This window comes from Piliocolobus tephrosceles, chromosome 17 (genome assembly GCF_002776525.5).
Source record: "Piliocolobus tephrosceles isolate RC106 chromosome 17, ASM277652v3, whole genome shotgun sequence".
In the NCBI taxonomy this organism is placed as follows: domain Eukaryota; kingdom Metazoa; phylum Chordata; class Mammalia; order Primates; family Cercopithecidae; genus Piliocolobus; species Piliocolobus tephrosceles.
Window position 1 is genome coordinate 70336332 of NC_045450.1, and position 19244 is coordinate 70355575.

Consider the following 19244-nt stretch of genomic DNA (forward strand, 5'->3'; position numbering starts at 1 on the left):
CTTTCATCCTTGCAGCTGCGGCTGCAGCCGCTGCTCAGAAGTGAAAAGCTGCCCGCAGATGCGCCCTGATGGGTCTGTCTGTGAAGATGGCAGTGGGACCCTGGCTGCTGCTCTCGGGGTGCCTTTGGGGGTAGCTGCCGAGCCTGCCCGGCCTTGCCTGGGTGGGGGGCAGCCCTGTGCCTCACTCCAGGCCCCGCTGACCTAGTTCCCAGGTGTCTGTGCCAGGCTTGGCCGGGCGCCAGCCAGACGGAAGCCACAGACGTTTGGGTCTGGCTCACCGGGCCCCTGCCCCGCCTGCTGGCTGCCCCCCAGCCTCCCGGACTCCCTGTTTGTCCTCAACCAGGCCAGGAAGGTGCCATCTGGCCTGCGAGCAGGGCTTTGTCCTCGGCTGAGAGGAAAGGGGTTCAAGGGCCGTGTCTGGGCCGAGGACAGGCCCCTCCTTGTGGCGGGGCGGCTGGGGCCGTGTGTTCTGCCGTTTGACCCGGCCTGCGATGCGGGCAGCATGCGGAGGAGGGCGGCAGGCCTGGGCTGGGTGCCGTCCTCTGGTCGGGTCTGTCCTCCAGCCCTCTTCTGACTCTGGCCACCCAGGCCTGGGTGATGACTGAGCTCCTTGGCTATCGTCTCCCTCCTGGCCTGGAGGTCTCACCACCAGCCTGGGAGGGGGAGTCCGGGTCCCCCGGGTGCCTGAGCAAGTGAGGTCCCTTTCTGGGAGTTCAAAGGCCCATTAGCTTTGGCCTGGTGTTCACTGGGGTGTGCTACCTGGATGCTGGGAGGCCAGTGGCCACTCAGTCTCTTTCAGTCCATCCCAAGCCCTGGGGACAGGGCTGCTGCTTCGTGCTCCATTCCTCAGATGTTTGGCCCTGTGCCAGGTAGGGTACGGGCGTGAGGCAGGATCTAGAAGCCAAGCCTGGAAATGGCCTCACGGGGCTGGGGTAGACGGGCAAGCTTGGCGATGCACCTGCCATGTCCGGGCCCCCACCCTGCTGTTGCATCCACTGCATGCCCGTGCACAGCTGCGCCATCAACTCCGCTGCCCTGCGTCCCCCACATGCCTGTGCACAGCTGCGCCATCAACTCCGCTGACCTCTGAGCAGGTGCTATGATGGGCACATGTCATTGACGTGTGCACGAGGCATGACAGGATAGCCCAAGGTCAGGTTGGCCCTTCGGCCACTCCCCCACTACCCCGGTTGCTGACACAGGCTGGAGACCCCAAGACCAGGTGCTGGCCTCTCAATAGGAAGTTCCCGGCCCCACACAGGGCGTCAGTGCCCATGTGTACCTCCCACCCTCGAGACCAGCACCCTGGAAGGGCAGGTCAGAGGTCGTGAACCCAGGAGGACCCTGCAGAGAAGGGGGACTGGGGCTCAGCCCGTGGGAAGGGAGCAGATGCTGCCTCTCATTGAAGATTCCAGGCGGCGGTGGCAGCAGCTCCTCCAATTAATCCTCGCTGACTGTCTCCTGGAGGGTGGAGAGTGGGGGAGGCGCCAGCCGGGGCTGCCTGCACTGCCTCTGCGCGGGTGCCATGTGCTGCTGCCGGGCCACCATCTGCCGCCGTGAAGATGGATGGGCCCAGGAAGAGGGGCTGGGGGTCAGGGGCACAGGCACGGCCCCTGGGAGACATGCCTCTCCGCAGTGGGGCAGGTCTCGGAGCCCCTGGGCCATCATTCCTGCTGATTTTGTCGGAAGATGGCCACAGCCTCCTTGTTTTTTGGGTGCTTGGCATTTTGTGGCTCAGGGAGGCAGAGCGGGTCTGGTGCTCTTCAGGACCGCGGCCCGCCAATCAGCAGTCGTGACCTGCCATGGCCACATGGAGCGTGAGGAAGAGCCGGGTTCCTGTGACTCTGCATCCCTGGGAAGCTCGGAGGGGCCAGCGGGGCCATGGCCCTCAGATACCCCCAGGTCAGGGTAGGCCTGGGCAGTGCTGTCCCCACATGGGGCAGATGCTGGGGCTGAGAGTGGCTGCCCCAGTGACAGAGTGACACCTGGGTTGGCAGCCATCCAGAGTCTAGAGCACAGCCCCCATCTGGGCGGCCCTGAGCCCTGCTCTGCCTCCCGCTCAGTCACACGAATAACAGGAACAAGCAAGACCTTTTCACGCTCTGGTTTCTCCGGGCTGGACCCCGCATGGATGGGTGTGCAGGGGTGGCCTGTGTGTGGCTGGGGGTGGCACGGCCTATCCTTGGACTTGGCAGGGACCTCAGCCAGAGAGGTGGGCCTTGAGCCACTGCCTGCTACTGCTTTGTGCCTAAAGCAGACCCCTCGTTTGAGTCCTCTGGGCCACCTTCCCAGCTACACCCAGGTCCACTGTCTGTCCAGGAACCTGGGACAGGCGAGCTGTCGCCTTCCCTGCCCCACCGTGTGTGTGAAGGCCAGTACCCCAGCTGGCCAGTCAGGGCCCAGCTGCTGTCTGTTCTCGTGGACTTCAGGGCCAGGGCCACCGCAGGAGTTGGTTGGGGGCAGACCGCCTTCAGCCCGGGGGCACTGCCAGCTTCCTATGGCCTCTGCCCTCCACGTGGGCACCGGGGCCAGGACATCTGAGGTCAGGTGGTCACAGCTGTCAGTGCTGTTGACGTCTTGGCTACATCGTGGCACTCGCTTCATGGTGTGCTGGGTGCCAACAGCGTCTGCTTGCCCTGGTGTGTGTCTGGTGTGACCTTGGATGTCCATACCAGTGACGGTGGAGGCAGGAGCCCCTGCCACCCTGCATCCTTCACCTGCGCACATTGTGGTTCTGGGTGAGGGGGGTGGTTCTAGTTCTTCTGTTGAACTGAGGAGGCCCAGGGAGGGAGACAGGCCCCGAGACTGCTTCCCATACCACATGCGCCATGTTTTGTGTAGAAAGCCTTAGGGAAAGGATGCTTCTAGAACATGAACTAAATCTAGAGCCTTCCGGTGAGTCAGGAGACCTGGCTCTGTCCTGTGGACAGTGGCCTATACCAGGCTTCCACCCTGACCGGATGCTCTCCTCCCACAGGACGCCGGCTCCAGGAGCAGCAGTGGAGGTCGGGAACGCCTCATTGTGGAGCCCCCGCTCCCCCAGGAGAAGGCAGGGGGCCCAGCCATCCCCTCGCACCTGCTCAGCACCCCCTACCCCTTCGGCCTCTCCCCCAGCTCGGTCGTGCAGGATTCCCGCTTCCCACCACTCAAGTAAGTTGGCCGGCGGGGACTTCGGTGAGGCGGCCAGGTGGGGACACAGCGCTCAGGGTCTGCATCACCAGGCAGCCTGCGGTCTACACAGATGAGGCCGTGTCTGCCAGCTGGTCGTCGGCCGCTCAGCTCTGGGGACTGCAGCCCTGTCTGTGCCCCTCCACACTGAGGTGGTGGTGGCGGTGGCAGCTCGCTCCCCCACTGCTTAAGCCCCGTCCTCGTTCTGGGTGCCAGGAGTCTGGGTGCCGACTGAGTGCCAGGGGCGATGCAGGGAGGTTAGCCATCCCCCGACGCGGGAGCAGGTCTCCACTCACCTGTCCTTGCCCACTGTCCCTGCCTGCAGCCTCCAGCGGCCTGTGCACCACGTGGTGCCCCCCAGCACCGTGACCGAGGACTACCTGAGAAGCTTCCGGCCCTACCACACCACTGACGACCTCCGCATGTCCTCGCTGCCTCCCCTCGGCCTGGACCCGGCCACTGCTGCAGCCTACTACCACCCCAGCTACCTGGCCCCACACCCCTTCCCCCACCCGGCCTTCAGGTGAGGCGTCCCCGTGCACCGTCTCACGTGGGTGCTGGTCTGTTCCTGGCAAGACGGAACCTGGCGGGGAAGGTGTTTCTTACGACCTGGGGGCCAGGCTCCCAGGGGAGTGTCTAGAGTAGCCCCTGAAATTGTCCCCAGCTTTGAGCCCACATTCAGCCCTGATGGCCTATTAGGGGTCCCCTCCTGGTAGACAGTCTCTCTTGGTGACTATGCTGTCGTCCCTGGCTCTTCCCCTTCTCACTGGGGGTCCACTGACAGCGAGTCACTGTTAAGAGAGCAGGGCTTTACCCGTGGGAGGGGCGATGCTTCACCAGGTAGCAGGAGAGCCCAGTGGCACTGTGGCACGGCCTGGGTCCATGGAGAAGCCTGCACTTCCTAGTCAGAGGGGCCCGTAGTCATGACATAGACCGCCCCCCATCAGGGCAACCCAGCCTGCTGGCCAGCCTTGGAAGGGCCTGGGCACTTGACCGCTCTGTGCTGGTCTTGCTGAGCCAAGGGAGGTGGCAAGCAGCGCCTCGGAACCCCAAGCTGTCGGCACCTAGCAGCCTCCGGCATTGAGGGACTTTGGGGCTAGCAGCAGGTATGGTCTTCGCCCCCAGCCATTTTGCCACGTTCCCCACGCTCAGGCAGGTGTGTGTACCTGGCCGAGGCACACCTGGCAACAGGGCTGGTTCTTCCCCTTGGTTTGTTTGCTGCTCATGGCCCTGTCTTCTCCGCACAGGATGGATGACTCCTACTGCCTGTCAGCCCTGAGGTCCCCGTTCTACCCCATCCCTACCCCCGGCTCCCTGCCTCCGCTGCACCCATCAGCGATGCACCTCCACCTCTCCGGGGTCCGCTACCCCCCCGAGCTCTCCCACTCATCCCTGGCAGCGCTGCACTCGGAGCGCATGTCCGGCCTCAGTGCGGAGAGGTAAGTGTGTCTCGGGCCGAGGAGCCCCTCTGCCCTCCCTGTCCCTTGATGGCAGCTGGGCAGAAAGCCTGGGCTGGAGCCTGACTGGACTCCTTGGCCACGCCTGTCCTCACAGTTTGTCCACCTGCCAAATGGGACAATGGTTGTTCGGGCTCTGTGCTCTGAAATAGCGCCTGTCTCGGTAGCCGTGGTCTCCTGCAGTAAACCTGCAGGCCGAGGAGCTCTCGGGGGTGCTTGGGGGTTTTGTAAGCTGCTTTGATTGTATGGACCTTAAGTTCTTCCTGCACCAGTGAAACCCTGCTCACCTCCCGTCGCTATTCAGATTAGTGCCCTGGCTCCTTCCTGGTTATGCTTTTAAAGGGCCTGCCCCAGGTCCCTCTCTTGCTCCTGGTGCAGCAGAGCCCCCAACTCTTTCCATGTGCTGCAGGCTGCAGATGGATGAGGAGCTAAGGCGGGAGCGGGAGCGGGAGCGTGAGCGTGAGGCTGACCGCGAGCGGGAGAAGGAACGTGAGCGCGAACGCGAGAAGGAACGCGAGCAAGAGAAGGAGCGTGAGCGTGAGAAGGAGCGCGAGCTGGAGCGCCAGCGGGAGCAGCGGGCCCGGGAGAAGGAGCTGCTGGCCGCCAAGGCCCTGGAGCCCGCCTTCCTGCCTGTGGCCGAGCTGCATGGGCTGCGTGGCCATACCGCTGAGGAGCGGGGAAAGCCCTCGGAGCAGCTGACCCCAACCCGAGCAGGTGCCTGGGCGTGGGTGGGCTGTGCCGGGCAAGGTCTCAGCCACCTGCGGGGAGGAGCCCTTGAATCACAGCACCTGCCGGTTGCCGTGGTATAAATGTTCCCCAACTGCGTTCACCCTGCCTGGCGTGGCTGAACATGGAGTAGGGAGCAGAGGCATGTTGGCACGTGATACAGACGCTGGATGTAGGTGACCCCAGGAGGACAGTTGTGAAATGTGGCCAGGGCATTAGGAAGGGATAAGTTTTGAGCGCTCTGTTGATTTTAACATCATTTATTTCGTTGTAAGTTTACGAAACAATTATTTAGTCATAACAACCAGCTTTTGCATGTTTCCCGGAAATTTAATAGTCTGTTCTTTGAGCCAGTGTGAGCTGGCTCTGGCACCGCACTGGCTGGGCAAGAGTTGTGCCAGCCAGCACGGAGCGTTTCCTTCCAGGGACAAGACATGCTTCTCGAAAGCTCCCACAGGGCCCCTTTTGAATATGTTGGTTCTGGCTGCGGGAAGGGCTTTGGAAGGGCTCTGGTTTCTCTGGGCAGTTGGGTGAGAGAAGATGGGAAGGGAGCTTGCTGGCCCACGGGACTGAGACCCTGCTCGCCTGCGTTTCCCCCCACAGAGAAGCTGAAGGATGCCGGCCTGCAGGCACCCAAGCCTGTGCAACACCCCTTGCATCCGGTGCCCGCCCCACACCACACGGTGCCCAGCCTCATCTCCAACCACGGCATCTTCTCTCTGCCGAGCAGCAGTGCTGCCACAGCCCTGCTGATCCAGCGCACCAACGAGGAGGAGAAGTGGCTGGCGCGACAGCGGCGGCTGCGGCAGGAGAAGGAGGACCGGCAGTCTCAGGTGTCGGAGTTCCGGCAGCAAGTGCTGGAACAGCACCTGGACATGGGCCGACCCCCGGTGCCGGTGGAGGCGGAGCACAGGCCAGAGAGCACCACCAGGTCAGTGAGCCCCAGGCAGGAAGGAGGGATGATCCTTCACGTTCCGATTTGTTCAGCGTGTATGGAGCCCCTCCTGTTTGCCCGACATCCTGCCCCAGCATTTCTGCCTCTTTCATTTCTGTTCTTTCATCTTCACGTTATAATGCCTGTCTTGTCTATGGGGAAGCTGAGGCTGAGGAAGAAAATAGGTTGTTCAAAGGGATCCCCACCAGTAAGTAAAGAGACCAGTCAAGTCCATGTTGAGAGCCAGGGCCCTGCCCACGCAGCCTGGCCCATTTCCCAGGAGGCCATTCACAGCAGATGAAGACTGCAAGGTGGAAGCTTTAATTACTAGTAATACCTGCACTGGGCCTCTTCCCCTGCTTTTGGGCCGGGGCTTTTTTTTTTTTTTTTTTTTTAACAAGGAGGAGACAGCTTTTGATTTTAAGGGAAAAAATGAGTTTTATTGCTTTTGTAGTAATAGTAAAACACATGCCCATTTTTTAGCCCTTTATAAAGCATTTCCCAGGAACCTGTGTGGTGGTCCTTGGGACCCTGGCTGCACACAGGTCTTTTGAGCTGGGACCCAGTGCCCCCAGGCCTCCCTGCTCCTGCCTGCCCTGGGATACCTGCCTTGGGGCTGTGCTGGTCCCAGGCCCCCACCTCATATCCCCCCAGGGCTCACTCTGAAGGGCTGAGCTAAGACCCTCAGCCAGAGTTGGTGGGGATGACCTGCCAGGCTTCCATCGTTCTGCTTCGGGCCCAGCTCAGGGACCTAGGGACACTGCTTCTGTTCCCTGAGCGTCACTTTCCTCAACTGTCCACAAAGGAGGGTGGATAGGATGATTTCTGAGCATCTTTCCAGCTCTCAAGGCTGCGGTGCTGTCCTGGGAGAAGAAACCCTTGGGCTCTGGGACGAAAGCGCGTTGCAGTTTACAACCTGTCCTCCCTTCTGCCCGCCTCCGTTACCCAGTAGGGCAGCGAGGGAATGTACCCGCACCGATCAGGGCCGACTGGCCACAGCTGAGTCCCTCTGTGGCTCACGCTGCCCGGCAGGGCGGAAGTGAGGTCGCTTCTGCCTCTCCCAGTCCCCGAGGCCTCTCAGACTCAGCCTTGCCTGCTCCCCAGAGGACTGAGGGCAGCCAGCTCCCATCTGGCATGGCCTGGTAACATCAGGGTGCCCTGACTCCTGTTCGGCATCTTCTTCCTCAGGGCTCCCCGGGGCCCCGGCACAGGTGTTGTGACTTTGCCCACCCGTGGACTGCTTCCAGCCAGTGTAGGTGCCCCGTTAGGACCGGGGGCATGATGGGAAGCAGGGCCTGGCCCCGGCCGGGTCTCCCCTGGCTGTGGTGGTTCCCTGTGGCCGGCTGCACACGCGGCTTTACCGCATTGGGAACTTGGGGGCCTGACAGGACCCTCATGCTCCACGCTAGAAAACTGTTCAGTGCTTGTGGTGGCACATGAGATGTTTATTTCCTGCAGGTTTTATTCCTTTGCTGTTTACTTAAGACACAGCTTCTTCCTGTGGTTCCCTGTGGTATTCTGCTAAGAGGGACAGCAGCATCGGATTTGTCCCTTGGCCTGGAGTCTGGAATAACTAGGGAGAGCCTTGGCGGCTGTGTTTAAACAGGGCCCCCCGGGCAGGCTAGAGATCCCTGAGCCTGGCCACGTGCCTGCCATGGCCTCTGCCTCTTCCTTCCCCTCAAGCCTTGCCCAGGGTCACTGTGCAGTATTGGTCCAGACATCCTGTGAGTATATCTCCCTTTAAAAAACAGAAAGATAGCCAGGCACAGTGACACATGTCTGTAGTCCCAGCCACTCTGGAGGCCGAGGTCGATGGTCGCTTGAGCCCGGGAGTTCTGGGCTGTAGTGTACTATACCCACTGGGTGTCCAAGCTAAATCCAGCACCAGTATGGTGACCTCCTGGGAGTGGGGGAACCACCAGGTTGCCTAAGGAGGGGTGAACCAGGCCAGTTCGGAAGTGGAGCATGTCGAAACTCCCGTGTTGATCAGTAGTGGGATTGCTCCTGTAAATAGCCACTGCACTCCAGCCTGGGTAACGCAGCGAGATCCATCTCTTAAAAATAAACTTTGGAAAAACAATATTTAAAATAGGCCTTTGAGTAGATTAACTCTTGTTTTAATTGTACTGAAGAAACAAGTCATTTAGTGCAACTAAGGGGCAGCTTCTTGTTTAATGGAAGGGTTCTGATGTTAGAAATCCCTTCTTTCCCTCCCTGCCTCAGCAGGCCTTAGCCTGGGTCCTTGAAGACACTTTGTGGCCTCTGCCACGGGACACTTCGGGTCGCTGCAGTTCTGACAGGGGCCACTGGGGGGCAGTCTCGGCACAGGCCCCATACTGACTGGGAGGATCTCCATTTCACAGTGGGTTTGGCTCTGGGCAGGCACCGGAAGGCTGTCTCGTGGCTGCCTGCAGGGACAGTGAGGAGGAAGGAGTACTCACCCTGTGAAGGTGGCCAGCCTGCCCTGTGTCCCTACAAGGCACAGCAGGAGGAGGGTGCTGGTGGCAGGGCCACAGCCCAGCATATGTGGGTTTCCCCGTGGAAAGTGAGGATGAGCGCTTGCCCTTAGGGGAATTCAGGCAAGCAGGTGGGAAACTCGGCCAAAACTGGGTCTGTCCCAGGCCTAAGAGGGTCTGTGCCTTCCCTAGCAGCTTAGGCTGGGAGCCTCGCTGTCCTCTTGGAACAGCCTGCACACACCTGCCGCAGGTGTTGGAGGGCTGGGCGTGCTAGCTCACTCCTGTAATCCCAGCACTTTAGGAGGCCAAGGCAGTTGGATCACTTGAGGTTAGGAATTCGACACCAGCCTGGCCAACATGATGAAACCCCATCTACTAAAAATAGAAAAAATTAGGCGTGGTGGTGCACACCTGTAATCCCAGCTACTTGGGAGGCTGAAGCTGGAGAACTGCTTGAACCTGGGAGGCAGAGGTTGCAGTGAGCTGAGATTGCCCCACTACACTCCTGCCTGGGTGACAGAGTGAGTCTTTTTTTTTTCTTTTTTGAGACAGTCTTGCTCTGTCGCTGAGGCTGGAGGGAAATGGCACAGTCTCAGCTCACTGCAACCTCCGCCTCCTGGGTTCAAGTGATTCTCCTGCCTCAGCCTCCAGAGTAGCTGTGATTACAGGCGCCCGCCATCATGCCCGGCTATTTTTTCTACTTTTAGTAGAGACGGGGTTTCACCATGTTGGCCAGGCTGGTCTCAAACTGCTGACTTTGTGATCCACCCACCTTGGCCTCCCAAAGTGCTGGGATTACAGCATGAGCCACTGCACCCAGCCAAGTCTTTATATCTTAAAAAAAAAAAAAAAAAAAAAAAAAAGAGGGAAGGACAGAAACCATGATCCTTGGGGTGAAGCATGTGCCCCCTCCCTGCAGCCCCGCTGGCACTGGCTCTGTAAGGGGCTGTGCCATCCGTGTCATCTTAGGAGCGGCAGGCAGCCCGGGAAGCCTGTGGGTGGCTGAAGGGTCTTGTCTCCCTGACTGATGGGCTCATTTCATTCCCTAGGCCAGGACCAAACCGTCACGAGCCAGGTGGCCGCGACCCTCCGCAGCACTTTGGGGGGCCACCACCTCTGATTTCACCCAAGCCCCAGCTCCATGCTGCACCCACGGCCCTCTGGAACCCCGTGTCCCTGATGGACAACACCTTGGAGACGCGGCGGGCCGAGAGCCACTCTGTGCACAGCCATCCGGCTGCATTTGAGCCCAGCCGCCAGGCAGCCGTGCCACTCGTGAAGGTGGAGCGGGTCTTCTGCCCGGAGAAAGCAGAGGAGGGGCCACGGAAGCGTGAGCCTGCCCCCCTGGACAAGTACCAACCACCTCCGCCGCCACCACGAGAGGGAGGGAGCCTGGAGCACCAGCCCTTCCCACCCGGGCCTGGGCCCTTCCTGGCTGAGCTCGAGAAGTCCACCCAGACCATCCTGGGCCAGCAGCGGGCCTCCCTCCCACAGGCGGCCACCTTCGGGGAGCTCAGCGGACCCCTGAAGCCTGGCTCGCCCTACCGGCCCCCAGCGCCACGGCCCCCCGACCCTGCCTACATCTATGATGAGTTCCTGCAGCAGCGCCGGAGGCTGGTCAGCAAGCTGGACCTGGAGGAGCGCAGGCGGCGGGAGGCCCAGGAGAAAGGTCTGCCTCCCCACAGACCCCGACCTGCTCAGGGAGAGCTGCAGTGGGGACGGGGAGCCTGCACGCCAGCCCCCTGCCCCTCCGTCCACTCCTGCTTTCTGCCTGGGGTAGTCCCAGGCCCCAGGTGGCAAGTGCACTGGCTTCTGTGTAGCAACATGACACCCTTGTAGGGGAGGCAGACCCTAATCCCTATGCCTGTCCTGCCTCGATGCAAATTGTCCCGAAAAGCCAAATCAAAGCCCGCCTGTAAAGACAGTTCCACAGACAAGCACGATGAATAAGTGATGAGCTGAAGGCTAATAAGATAGTTTTAAATATTAATAGTGCAGCATAACAGGAGAGCCAGCCCTGGCCCAGCGGGGGCTCCACATATGGGGCTGCTGTCACCAGCTGCAGCAGGTGGGCCAAGGGGTGAGGAGGCAGCAGCTGGCACTGTCCTGGGTCAGCGTTAGGAGGTCAGGCACTTCATTCCTGTTTCTGCTTGGGGCAGGGAGTCCTCAGCCAGCAGCTCCCTGAGTTCTCCAGAGAGCCAGGAAGAGCAACCGAGCAGGCCTGGGTGTGAGGAGGGGAGCAGGGGCTCCAGCCCAGTTTCATTCCTGACTCTGAACATTCGGGTCCCGTCCAGTGCTGAGCTCAGCCTTCTCTTCAGTAGAAGCTGGGGCACAGGCAGTCTTCCTGGTTGTTGGTCTAGGCTGGATGGAGGGCCCAGCCGAGTTTCTCTCCCCTGCTCACTTTGTAAAGGAGGAGGGAAACACCCCAGTGCCCCTGGGCAAGGGGCTCTGCTATTGTTCTCTGTGCCTTCGAGAGCACAGGCCTGTGTGTGCCTGTCCCCTCCCAGGGGACGGACTCAGATGGCCACAGCATGGGGGAGTGTGTGTGCACAAGCAGTCCTGTGTCGCTGTGGACGCAGCCCCAGGCCTGTATCAGTGGTTCCCTGCCAGGGGGAGGAGGGAGGTCTTGTCAGCCCAGGGGACCACCCAGCCACTTGGAGGCCCCTGGGAGCCATGGACCCCAGGGAAGCCTCATGCCTGCGGTCCTGCAAAGCCTCAGGACTGGGTTAATGTTGGTTTCCACCTCGGTTGAAAGGAACTGGCCTTCAGGGTGCTCAGGTGCCAGCAGGCCTGGCCTGATAGGTGGTCTGCACACATGAGCCCCTGCTGGCATGTCCACTGGACAGATGCAGGCTCTTTGTCCGGTTCAGTACACCCATTTCTCCATCAGGGTACTACTATGACCTCGATGACTCTTATGATGAGAGCGACGAGGAGGAGGTCAGGGCCCACCTCCGCTGCGTGGCCGAGCAGCCGCCCCTCAAACTGGACACGTCCTCCGAGGTACTGGGCTCTCCTCCCCACGGACATGCTCTGGGCTGGGCTCTCGGTCCTAGCGTCCACACCCCGCAGTCCAGCCCACTGTTGCCAGGTTCCTCCAGAAGTCCTGGCGGGTTCGCCCCAGCAAGCTCCTCTGCCGCCGGGCACAGCCAGCCATGGCACACACTTCGAGGACCCCAGGAGGGGACCCCGGGACAGTGAAAGCATACCACTGCCAGTGGCTTCAAACTCATTTGTTTTCTTTCCCAATCTAGAAGCTAGAGTTTTTGCAACTTTTTGGCTTGACCACCCAACAGCAGAAGGAGGAGTTGGTGGCCCAGAAGCGGAGGAAGCGGCGGCGGATGTTGAGAGAGAGAAGCCCATCGCCCCCAACAATTCAGAGCAAGCGGCAGACGCCTTCACCGAGACTGGCGCTGTCCACCCGCTACAGCCCTGACGAGATGAACAACAGTCCCAACTTCGAAGAAAAGAAGAAGTTCCTGACCATCTTCAACCTGACCCACATCAGCGCCGAGAAGAGGAAAGGTAGGGCCTCGCCAGGGTAGGAAGGTAGGGGCTCACTGGGGTGGAAGTGGGTTTCTGAAGCAGCGGGTGGGGCCAGTGGACTCCAGGCAGGATCTGGGATCACTCAGCCTGAGGCTGCCCCTTGACTCCTCCTGGCTCCCAGGAACAGCCTCTCTGTTCTTACAAGCCCTCCACAGCAGCCTTACCTGGCAGGCTTTGCTCTGAGAGCCCCACCATCTTGAGCTGAGGACTACCCTTGTTACTCATCTATCTCCCAGCACCCGAGAAGGTGCTCTTTGAGCCAAGTGCTCCAGTGACTGCACCAGGCATGAGGAGAGGTACCAGGTGTTCCAGGTTCGTCTGCTGTAGACTCTTCCTCTTGCTGGACTGCTTAGGTGGTCTGCTGGGTGTTGTGTCCCGGTGGCTGGAGGCCTGGGAAAGGGCTGCCAAGCAGGGCAGCACACACTGAGCCGACGGCTTGCCTTGAAAGATGCTTCCAGTTCAGTCTGGCCACATAGGGCCATGTTGAGACAGACCCTCTGGGCTACAATCTATACAGCACGAGAAACAATGCAGCCACAACACCTGCTCAGGGTTTTGGCTTCCTTGGCCTGCAGTGCAGGCCGGCTTGGTGCCCAGACGTTGACGTTCCTGGCCCTGACCTTATGCATGCCTCCAAGTCCTCGTGGACCTCTGGCCTCCTCTCTGGGAGAAAGTTGAAGAAAAGCAGTTACTTCTTGGACCTTGAGCAGCTTCAGGGTGTTGATCAGGGTGTATCCATTTATTCTCTGCTTTTAACCAGTCAGTAGTTTTCCCTTTCTCTTAACGGGCTAGTGATGTGTTGAATGCCAGCCCCGTTCCCTAGATACAAAGCATCTTTTTACCTGGCTGAATTTTTGGAGGAAAAAAATTAAGGGCGATGCAGCCCTTGAGTTTCACAGTCAAGAAGGGCCGGGTGACATCAGGAATCCGCTGCGTGGAACATCATGGAGTCATCTTTCCTTTTCAGGAAGTGACAGTAATGGTAGGAGTGGGTGAGGAGAAGGCACTCTGCCTCAGAGGCCAGGCCTGGGCCTTTGGGGCATTTCTTTGTGTTGGGGCCACTTTTTCTGACTTGAAATAAGAATACATCCTCACACGTCACCTCCGAGGTCCATGGGCACGGTGATTCACACAGGTGTAACCACCGCACAGACAGCGGTCTTTGGAGCACGTCTGAGACATTGTGTAGTGATGCCAAGAGCAATCTGGGCTCGCTTTAGGATGGTTACTTCCTTAAAACCGGGCCTGCCCCATCGCACCTGCTTTTGGTTTTTCGGGCTTTAGTGCTTTACCTGCCCATCAGGGCTCGGCTAGAATCCTGTCCTCTCCAAAACATGACGCAACTGGCTCGTTAATCTCAGGCTGCTTTTCTCATAGACAAAGAGAGACTTGTTGAAATGCTCCGTGCCATGAAGCAGAAGGCACTGTCAGCAGCAGTGGCCGACTCCTTGACAAACTCTCCGAGGGACAGTCCTGCCGTCTCCCTGAGTGGTAAGGGAAGGATAGCCCCACCTGCCACCACCCAGGGCCATCCCATGGGCTGCCCAGGCTCAGGCATCCACTTGAGGTCTCACTGTGAATGTGGCCTCCTGCAGACTGTCTTCTTCCATTCTTCTTACAAGTGCACCATTCTCTCACAGTTGTGGCAGTCATTGGGACGGAACGTCAGTTCAGAGACGGGCTCTGAGTTGAGGGGAGGGTCTGGCTTCTGTGGCGCTCTATGTGGTGGTCACTGTGGTCATAGTAACCGTTGTCCTTCAGTTATGGCACAGAGGCTCACATGAAGGCCAATCCAGTGGTACCATCCCAGGAGGGAGGGCGTGCTCCAGCCTTGGTGCCCGCAGCCTGGTCCTGCCACTAGCCTGGCCGCCCTGGCTCTCTTCCTGAATCTTTGTCTTCCTCACTCTGCCCTCTGGGCCCCGCTGGCACCTGCTGCCACACCTTTCCTCCTCTTACATCTCTGGCTGACCTCTGCCCTGTCAAATGTCACAGGGAATCTTGACAGTTCATCCCAGTTCTCGGCTCCTCACACACTCTTGTCCGGTTGGACTGAATACCTCCCTACCATCCCTGTGGCTGGGGGACTTCCTTCTTCCTGTGGATCTGTTTCTTTCTTCTTGGGACATCTTTCAAAGGATGGACTTGCCACTAAACACTCTGCCGTCTTCAGAGAATAGCCATGTGTGTGACAGTTATTTAAATGTTCCCCGGGTCTTGGTTCTTTGCAGTAGGTCTTGAAGTGTAAGCTCTAGAGATCAGGATCTGCGTGCTGGACACTCAGCCTGTTAACTTGCATTTCTTAACGTTTTCCTTCACTTTCTGTCTCTAAAAGAACCAGCCACTCAGCAAGCCTCTCTGGATGTGGAGAAGCTGGTGGGTGTTGCTGCTTCCTTGTCTGACGTCCCAAAGGCCACGGAGCCTGGGAAGCTGGAACAGGTTCGGCCCCAGGAGCTGTCGAGAGTCCAGGAGCTAGCTCCTGCCAGTGGGGAGAAGGCCAGGCTGAGCGAGGCCCCTGGAGGCAAGAAGAGCCTGAGCATGCTTCACTACATCCGGGGCGCTGCATCCAAGGACATTCCTGTGCCGCTGTCCCACAGCACCAATGGGAAGAGCAAGCCGTGGGAGCCCTTTGTGGCAGAAGAGTTTGCACATCAGTTCCACGAGTCAGTGCTGCAGTCCACCCAGAAGGCCCTGCAGAAGCATAAAGGTAATGAGGCTGCCAGTCCCCGCTCAGCTCTCGGCAATGGTTGAGGCTGGCTAAAGTCCCTGCGTGCCACAGCCGTTCAGCCGTGGGCACAAGTTTTTATAAACTCCAATCACCAGAAGAAAATAATTTCATTATTATGCCAAAACCATGTTTGTTTTACTCCAAGCTCTAAAACCTGAACTCATAGGTGGAAAGCACTGTAGGCACCAGCGCTGATGCTGTGCTGTGAGCAGGGGCTCATCGATCGGTAAGAGGTAAAGGAGTGAACACCAGCAGGCACTGGTTTTTGCAGAGATTAAAAAAGATTCCCCAAGGCAGGGAAGAGCACTTGAGTGGATTTTTACCTGCATTCATTTGAAAGAATCATGTTTTTCAAGACACAGATGCAGATGGCCGCGAGTCCTCAGGGTAGACGTGGTATCTAAAGATGTCACTGCCAGCCCTCTGGATCCATGGGTTCCGTGTCTTTGGATTCAGCCAGCTTCAGATTAGAAATATTTGTGGGTGGGGTGGAATTCCACAAAACTGCTGTACCAGTTTGAGCCAAGTCACTGTACTGACTGGGCTGGTCTCAGGCCCCACCAGGGGCTGCCATCCACACGGGAAGTCAGGTGTGCCCTTGAGGATGTCACCCACCGGGCCATGCCATGAGAGGGGGCACGCCCTCTTGAAACAGGGCACAATGAGGCTGACTCCTGGGAGAGGGCAGAGCCCCATTATGCCTAGGGACCGACACACCCATGCCTTGTGAGAGGACGGGCTGGTGTCTGCTGAGGGCCGACTATAGACCAAGCTCAAAGAGATGGAGCAGCGCCAGGTGCGGTGGCTCACACCTGTAATTCCAGCACTTTGGGGGGCCAAGGTGGGCGGATCACCTGAGGTCAGGAGTTCAAAACCAGCCTGGGCCAACATGGCGAAATCCCATTTCTACTAAAAATGCAAAAATTAGCCAGGCATGATAGCACACGCGTGTAATCCCAGCCACTCTGGAGGCTGAGGCAGAAGAATTGCTTGAACCTGGGAGGGGAGGTTGCAGTGAGCTGAGATTGGGCCCTTTCTCTCCAGCCTGCTACCCAGAGGACCGGGGGCAGCCAAAACAAAAAATGGAGTCTCAGAGATGAATTTCAGCAAAAGTGGTCCATGTACCAGAATCAACTAGCGCTCAGGGCTGTGGTGTCTCCTGGCTGTCTCAGACTTTCTCACGCTGGGTCTGTGGCCCAGAGGTCTTGGGCTAGATCCCTTCTTTTTACGCAGTGTCATACTGGCCCCTGGAGCCCTGCAGTCATGCTGACTCTGCACCAAAGGCAGGGCACAGCTCCCTTCTGAGACAGCGCCCTGTGTCCCTTTCCCCGACATACTGACACAAGCCCTGTCCCCTCCACAGGGAGCATGGCTGTGCTGTCCGCAGAGCAGAACCACAAGGTTGACACGTCCGTCCACTACAACATTCCCGAGCTGCAGTCCTCCAGCCGCGCCCCTGCACCCCAGCACAATGGGCAGCAGGAGCCCCCCACTGTGAGGAAGGGCCCCCCAACCCAGGAGATGGACCGGGACTCGGAAGAGGAGGAAGAGGAGGAGGATGAAGATGGAGAAGATGATGAGGAAGCCCCAAGACGCAAGTGGCAAGGGATTGAGGCCATTTTTGAAGCTTACCAGGAACACATAGAAGGTATGGGGGTGCTGGGGAAGAGCGGGGAGGGGGTCAGGAAAGTACCTTTGGAAAGGAATCTGAGTGGTGAGTTCATGCAGACCTCTGCCAGCCTGGGGACTGTTCCTCCGTCCTGGGGCACAGTAGATACGAATACTGGAAGGGAAGGTTCTTCCGGCTTCTGGTAGCGGTGATGTCCCATGCTGGAACCTGAGGCCAGTCTTGCTAGGGCATCCAAGTACCACGATACCAGCTCTGGTGGCACCTGCCATCCTTCACGTGGGCCCTGCTCCCTGGGCTGCATCAGTGCTGATGTCGGCCTGTTTCGTGTAAGGGTCCTGGGAGATGACCTAGTTGATTTGCTGAGCCCTGGCAGCTAGGCCTGGTCACTGCTCCAGCATGCTTCTAGCCCGGTGACAGGCTCCCCACACTGCAAGGATTGCTCTGTGGCCAATGGGTGCGTCATGTTTTCAGCTACCTTTACTTTAGCCAAGCACCTTAAAGATGGGCTCCTGGCAAAGGCTTAGTCGAAGGCTCGCCGCCTCTCAGAATACCCAGGATGTTTTGATCCCACCTGGGAATGTGCACGCCAACCCTCCTGGGAAGCCACAGCACCAGGCGGACTCAGGCCACAACTCCTCTGCCAGGGAGTGGGGCCATGAAGCTGGGCGCTGCAGCATTTGATGCTCCTATATACTGCACACCACCTCCTGCCTCTGTTCCTCAGTTTCTCTAGGATATTGCAAAGGCCCCTTTGGGGAACAGCAGAGGTACCCAGCCTTCATTTTGCACTCACCATCCTTACTGCATGGGCACTGCTGGGTATGTGCTTTGACAAAAGCTGGGCCAGGCCACAGCCACCTGCAATTGATTTAACATGTCCTAGAGGACTCTTTATTATCACGTGTGACAGTGTTATAAATATCACCAAATACAAAGACTTGATTGTGAATGTCAACCACTTCAAATACTTAGAAAAGTGGATTTTTTCTGGCCGGGCGTGGTGGCTCACGCCTGTAATCCCAGCACTTTGGGAGGCCGGGGCTGGCAGATCACGAGGTCAAGAGATCGAGACCATGCTGGCTAACACAGTGAAACCCCGTCTCTACTAAAAATACATAAAATTAGCCAGGCATGGTAGCGGGCGCCTGTAGTCCCCACTGTTTGAGAGGCTAAGGCAGGAGAATGGCGTGAACCTGGGAGGCGGAGCTTGCAGTGAGCCGAGGTCGCGCCACTGCACTCCAGCCTGGATAACAGAGCGAGACTCCGTCTCAAAAAAAAAATTTTTTTTTCCTTTTTTCTCCTGGCAGAACTCGGTCTGGAAAAGTATTCTCCAAACTAAAAACAAATGCCCATGTAGCTACAACCAGGGCATCAAATCCTGTATTTCACTTCCTTTCCTCCTCCCGTGGAATCTTTTGAGTTTATTGCCCACCACTCCCCACTACATGTTACCATTCTTTAAGTGCACTCGTATATATCCAGAAACAATACACAGTTATTTTTAAACTCTCCTAGATGAAATATTTCCATCTTTTCTGGTTTTGTGGGTTTTTTGGTGTGGTATTGGGAATTCTTTCCATATCCCAAGGCTTTAAGGCTATTCTTCTGTATTTTCTTCTATGAGTTCGGCTTTTTCTTGTTCCACGTAGGATTCGTTTATGTGTATGGAGTAAGGCAGAAATCTTAACTGCATCTTTCCCACCTAACCAGTTGTCCTGGCAACGTGTGGGGCGCCGTCTTCCCTGCCTCACTCCCACACCTGCTGGGCCTGGCTTCGCCCGTTAGTCATGACCTGCGCTGACCGCCCCCCCCCCCTCAGCTACTGCTCAGCTGTTTTTAGCCCATGGCTTTCCCCCAAGGATTTTAGGATCACATTATATTCACCTCCAAAGAGAGTCCGCTTAGATTTTCAGTTGCATTGAATTTACAGACGTGGTTGGTTAGCATCCTTGTCCATGAATATGGTACAAAACTATTATATCATTTTTGTACATGAAGTTTTGACTAGATTTAGTTTCAGGTATCACAGATTTTGGGGGTCTTTGGATTTTTTTTTTTTTTTTTTTTTTTGGAGACAAAGAATCTTGCTCTGTTGCCCAGGCTGGAGTGTGGGGGTGCGATCTCCTCTCACTGCAAGCTCCACTTCCCGGGTTCACGCCATTCTCCTGCCTCAGCCTCCCGGGTGGCTGGGACTATAGGCGCCCGCCACTGCGCCTGGCTAATTTTTTTTGTATTTTTAGTAGAGACGGGGTTTCACCATGTTAGCCAGGATGGTCTCGATCTCCTGACCTCGTGATCTGCCCGTCTCGGCCTCCCAAAGTGCTGGGATTACAGGCGTGAGCCACCGCACCTGGCTGGTTTTTTTTTTTTTTTTTTTTTTTTTTTTTTTACGTTGCCTGTGATTATTCCTTAGATCTTAGGAATCACAGGTGATCAAACCTGCAAATACAAGGTTTGGTTCTTTCCTTTTGAATTTGTCTGATTGTAATGTCACTCCAGTGCTGCCAAAGAGAGGCACCGGTGGGGCCCTTGTCTGTGCAACTTTAAAGCATCCCATTAAAGAGTGAAAGTTCTCATTTCCGGAGTTTTTCATCCTTTGATT

At 57.7% G+C, this 19244-nt stretch overlaps 1 protein-coding gene across 5 annotated transcripts in view; it reads left to right on the forward strand.

Moving 5' to 3' along the window:
* Positions 1-19244, forward strand: part of GSE1 (Gse1 coiled-coil protein) — a 121215-nt gene that overhangs the window by 96442 nt on the left and 5529 nt on the right. For all 5 annotated transcript variants that reach the window (XM_023229023.3, XM_023229018.3, XM_023229020.3 and 2 more), the window contains 11 exons: positions 2978-3150; positions 3494-3691; positions 4416-4607; positions 5035-5339; positions 5955-6282; positions 9791-10410; positions 11632-11744; positions 11996-12266; positions 13665-13778; positions 14620-14991; positions 16376-16660. In XM_023229023.3, the coding sequence (XP_023084791.1) occupies positions 2978-3150; positions 3494-3691; positions 4416-4607; positions 5035-5339; positions 5955-6282; positions 9791-10410; positions 11632-11744; positions 11996-12266; positions 13665-13778; positions 14620-14991; positions 16376-16660 (2971 nt within the window). The remainder of the gene's footprint in view (positions 1-2977; positions 3151-3493; positions 3692-4415; positions 4608-5034; positions 5340-5954; positions 6283-9790; positions 10411-11631; positions 11745-11995; positions 12267-13664; positions 13779-14619; positions 14992-16375; positions 16661-19244) is intronic.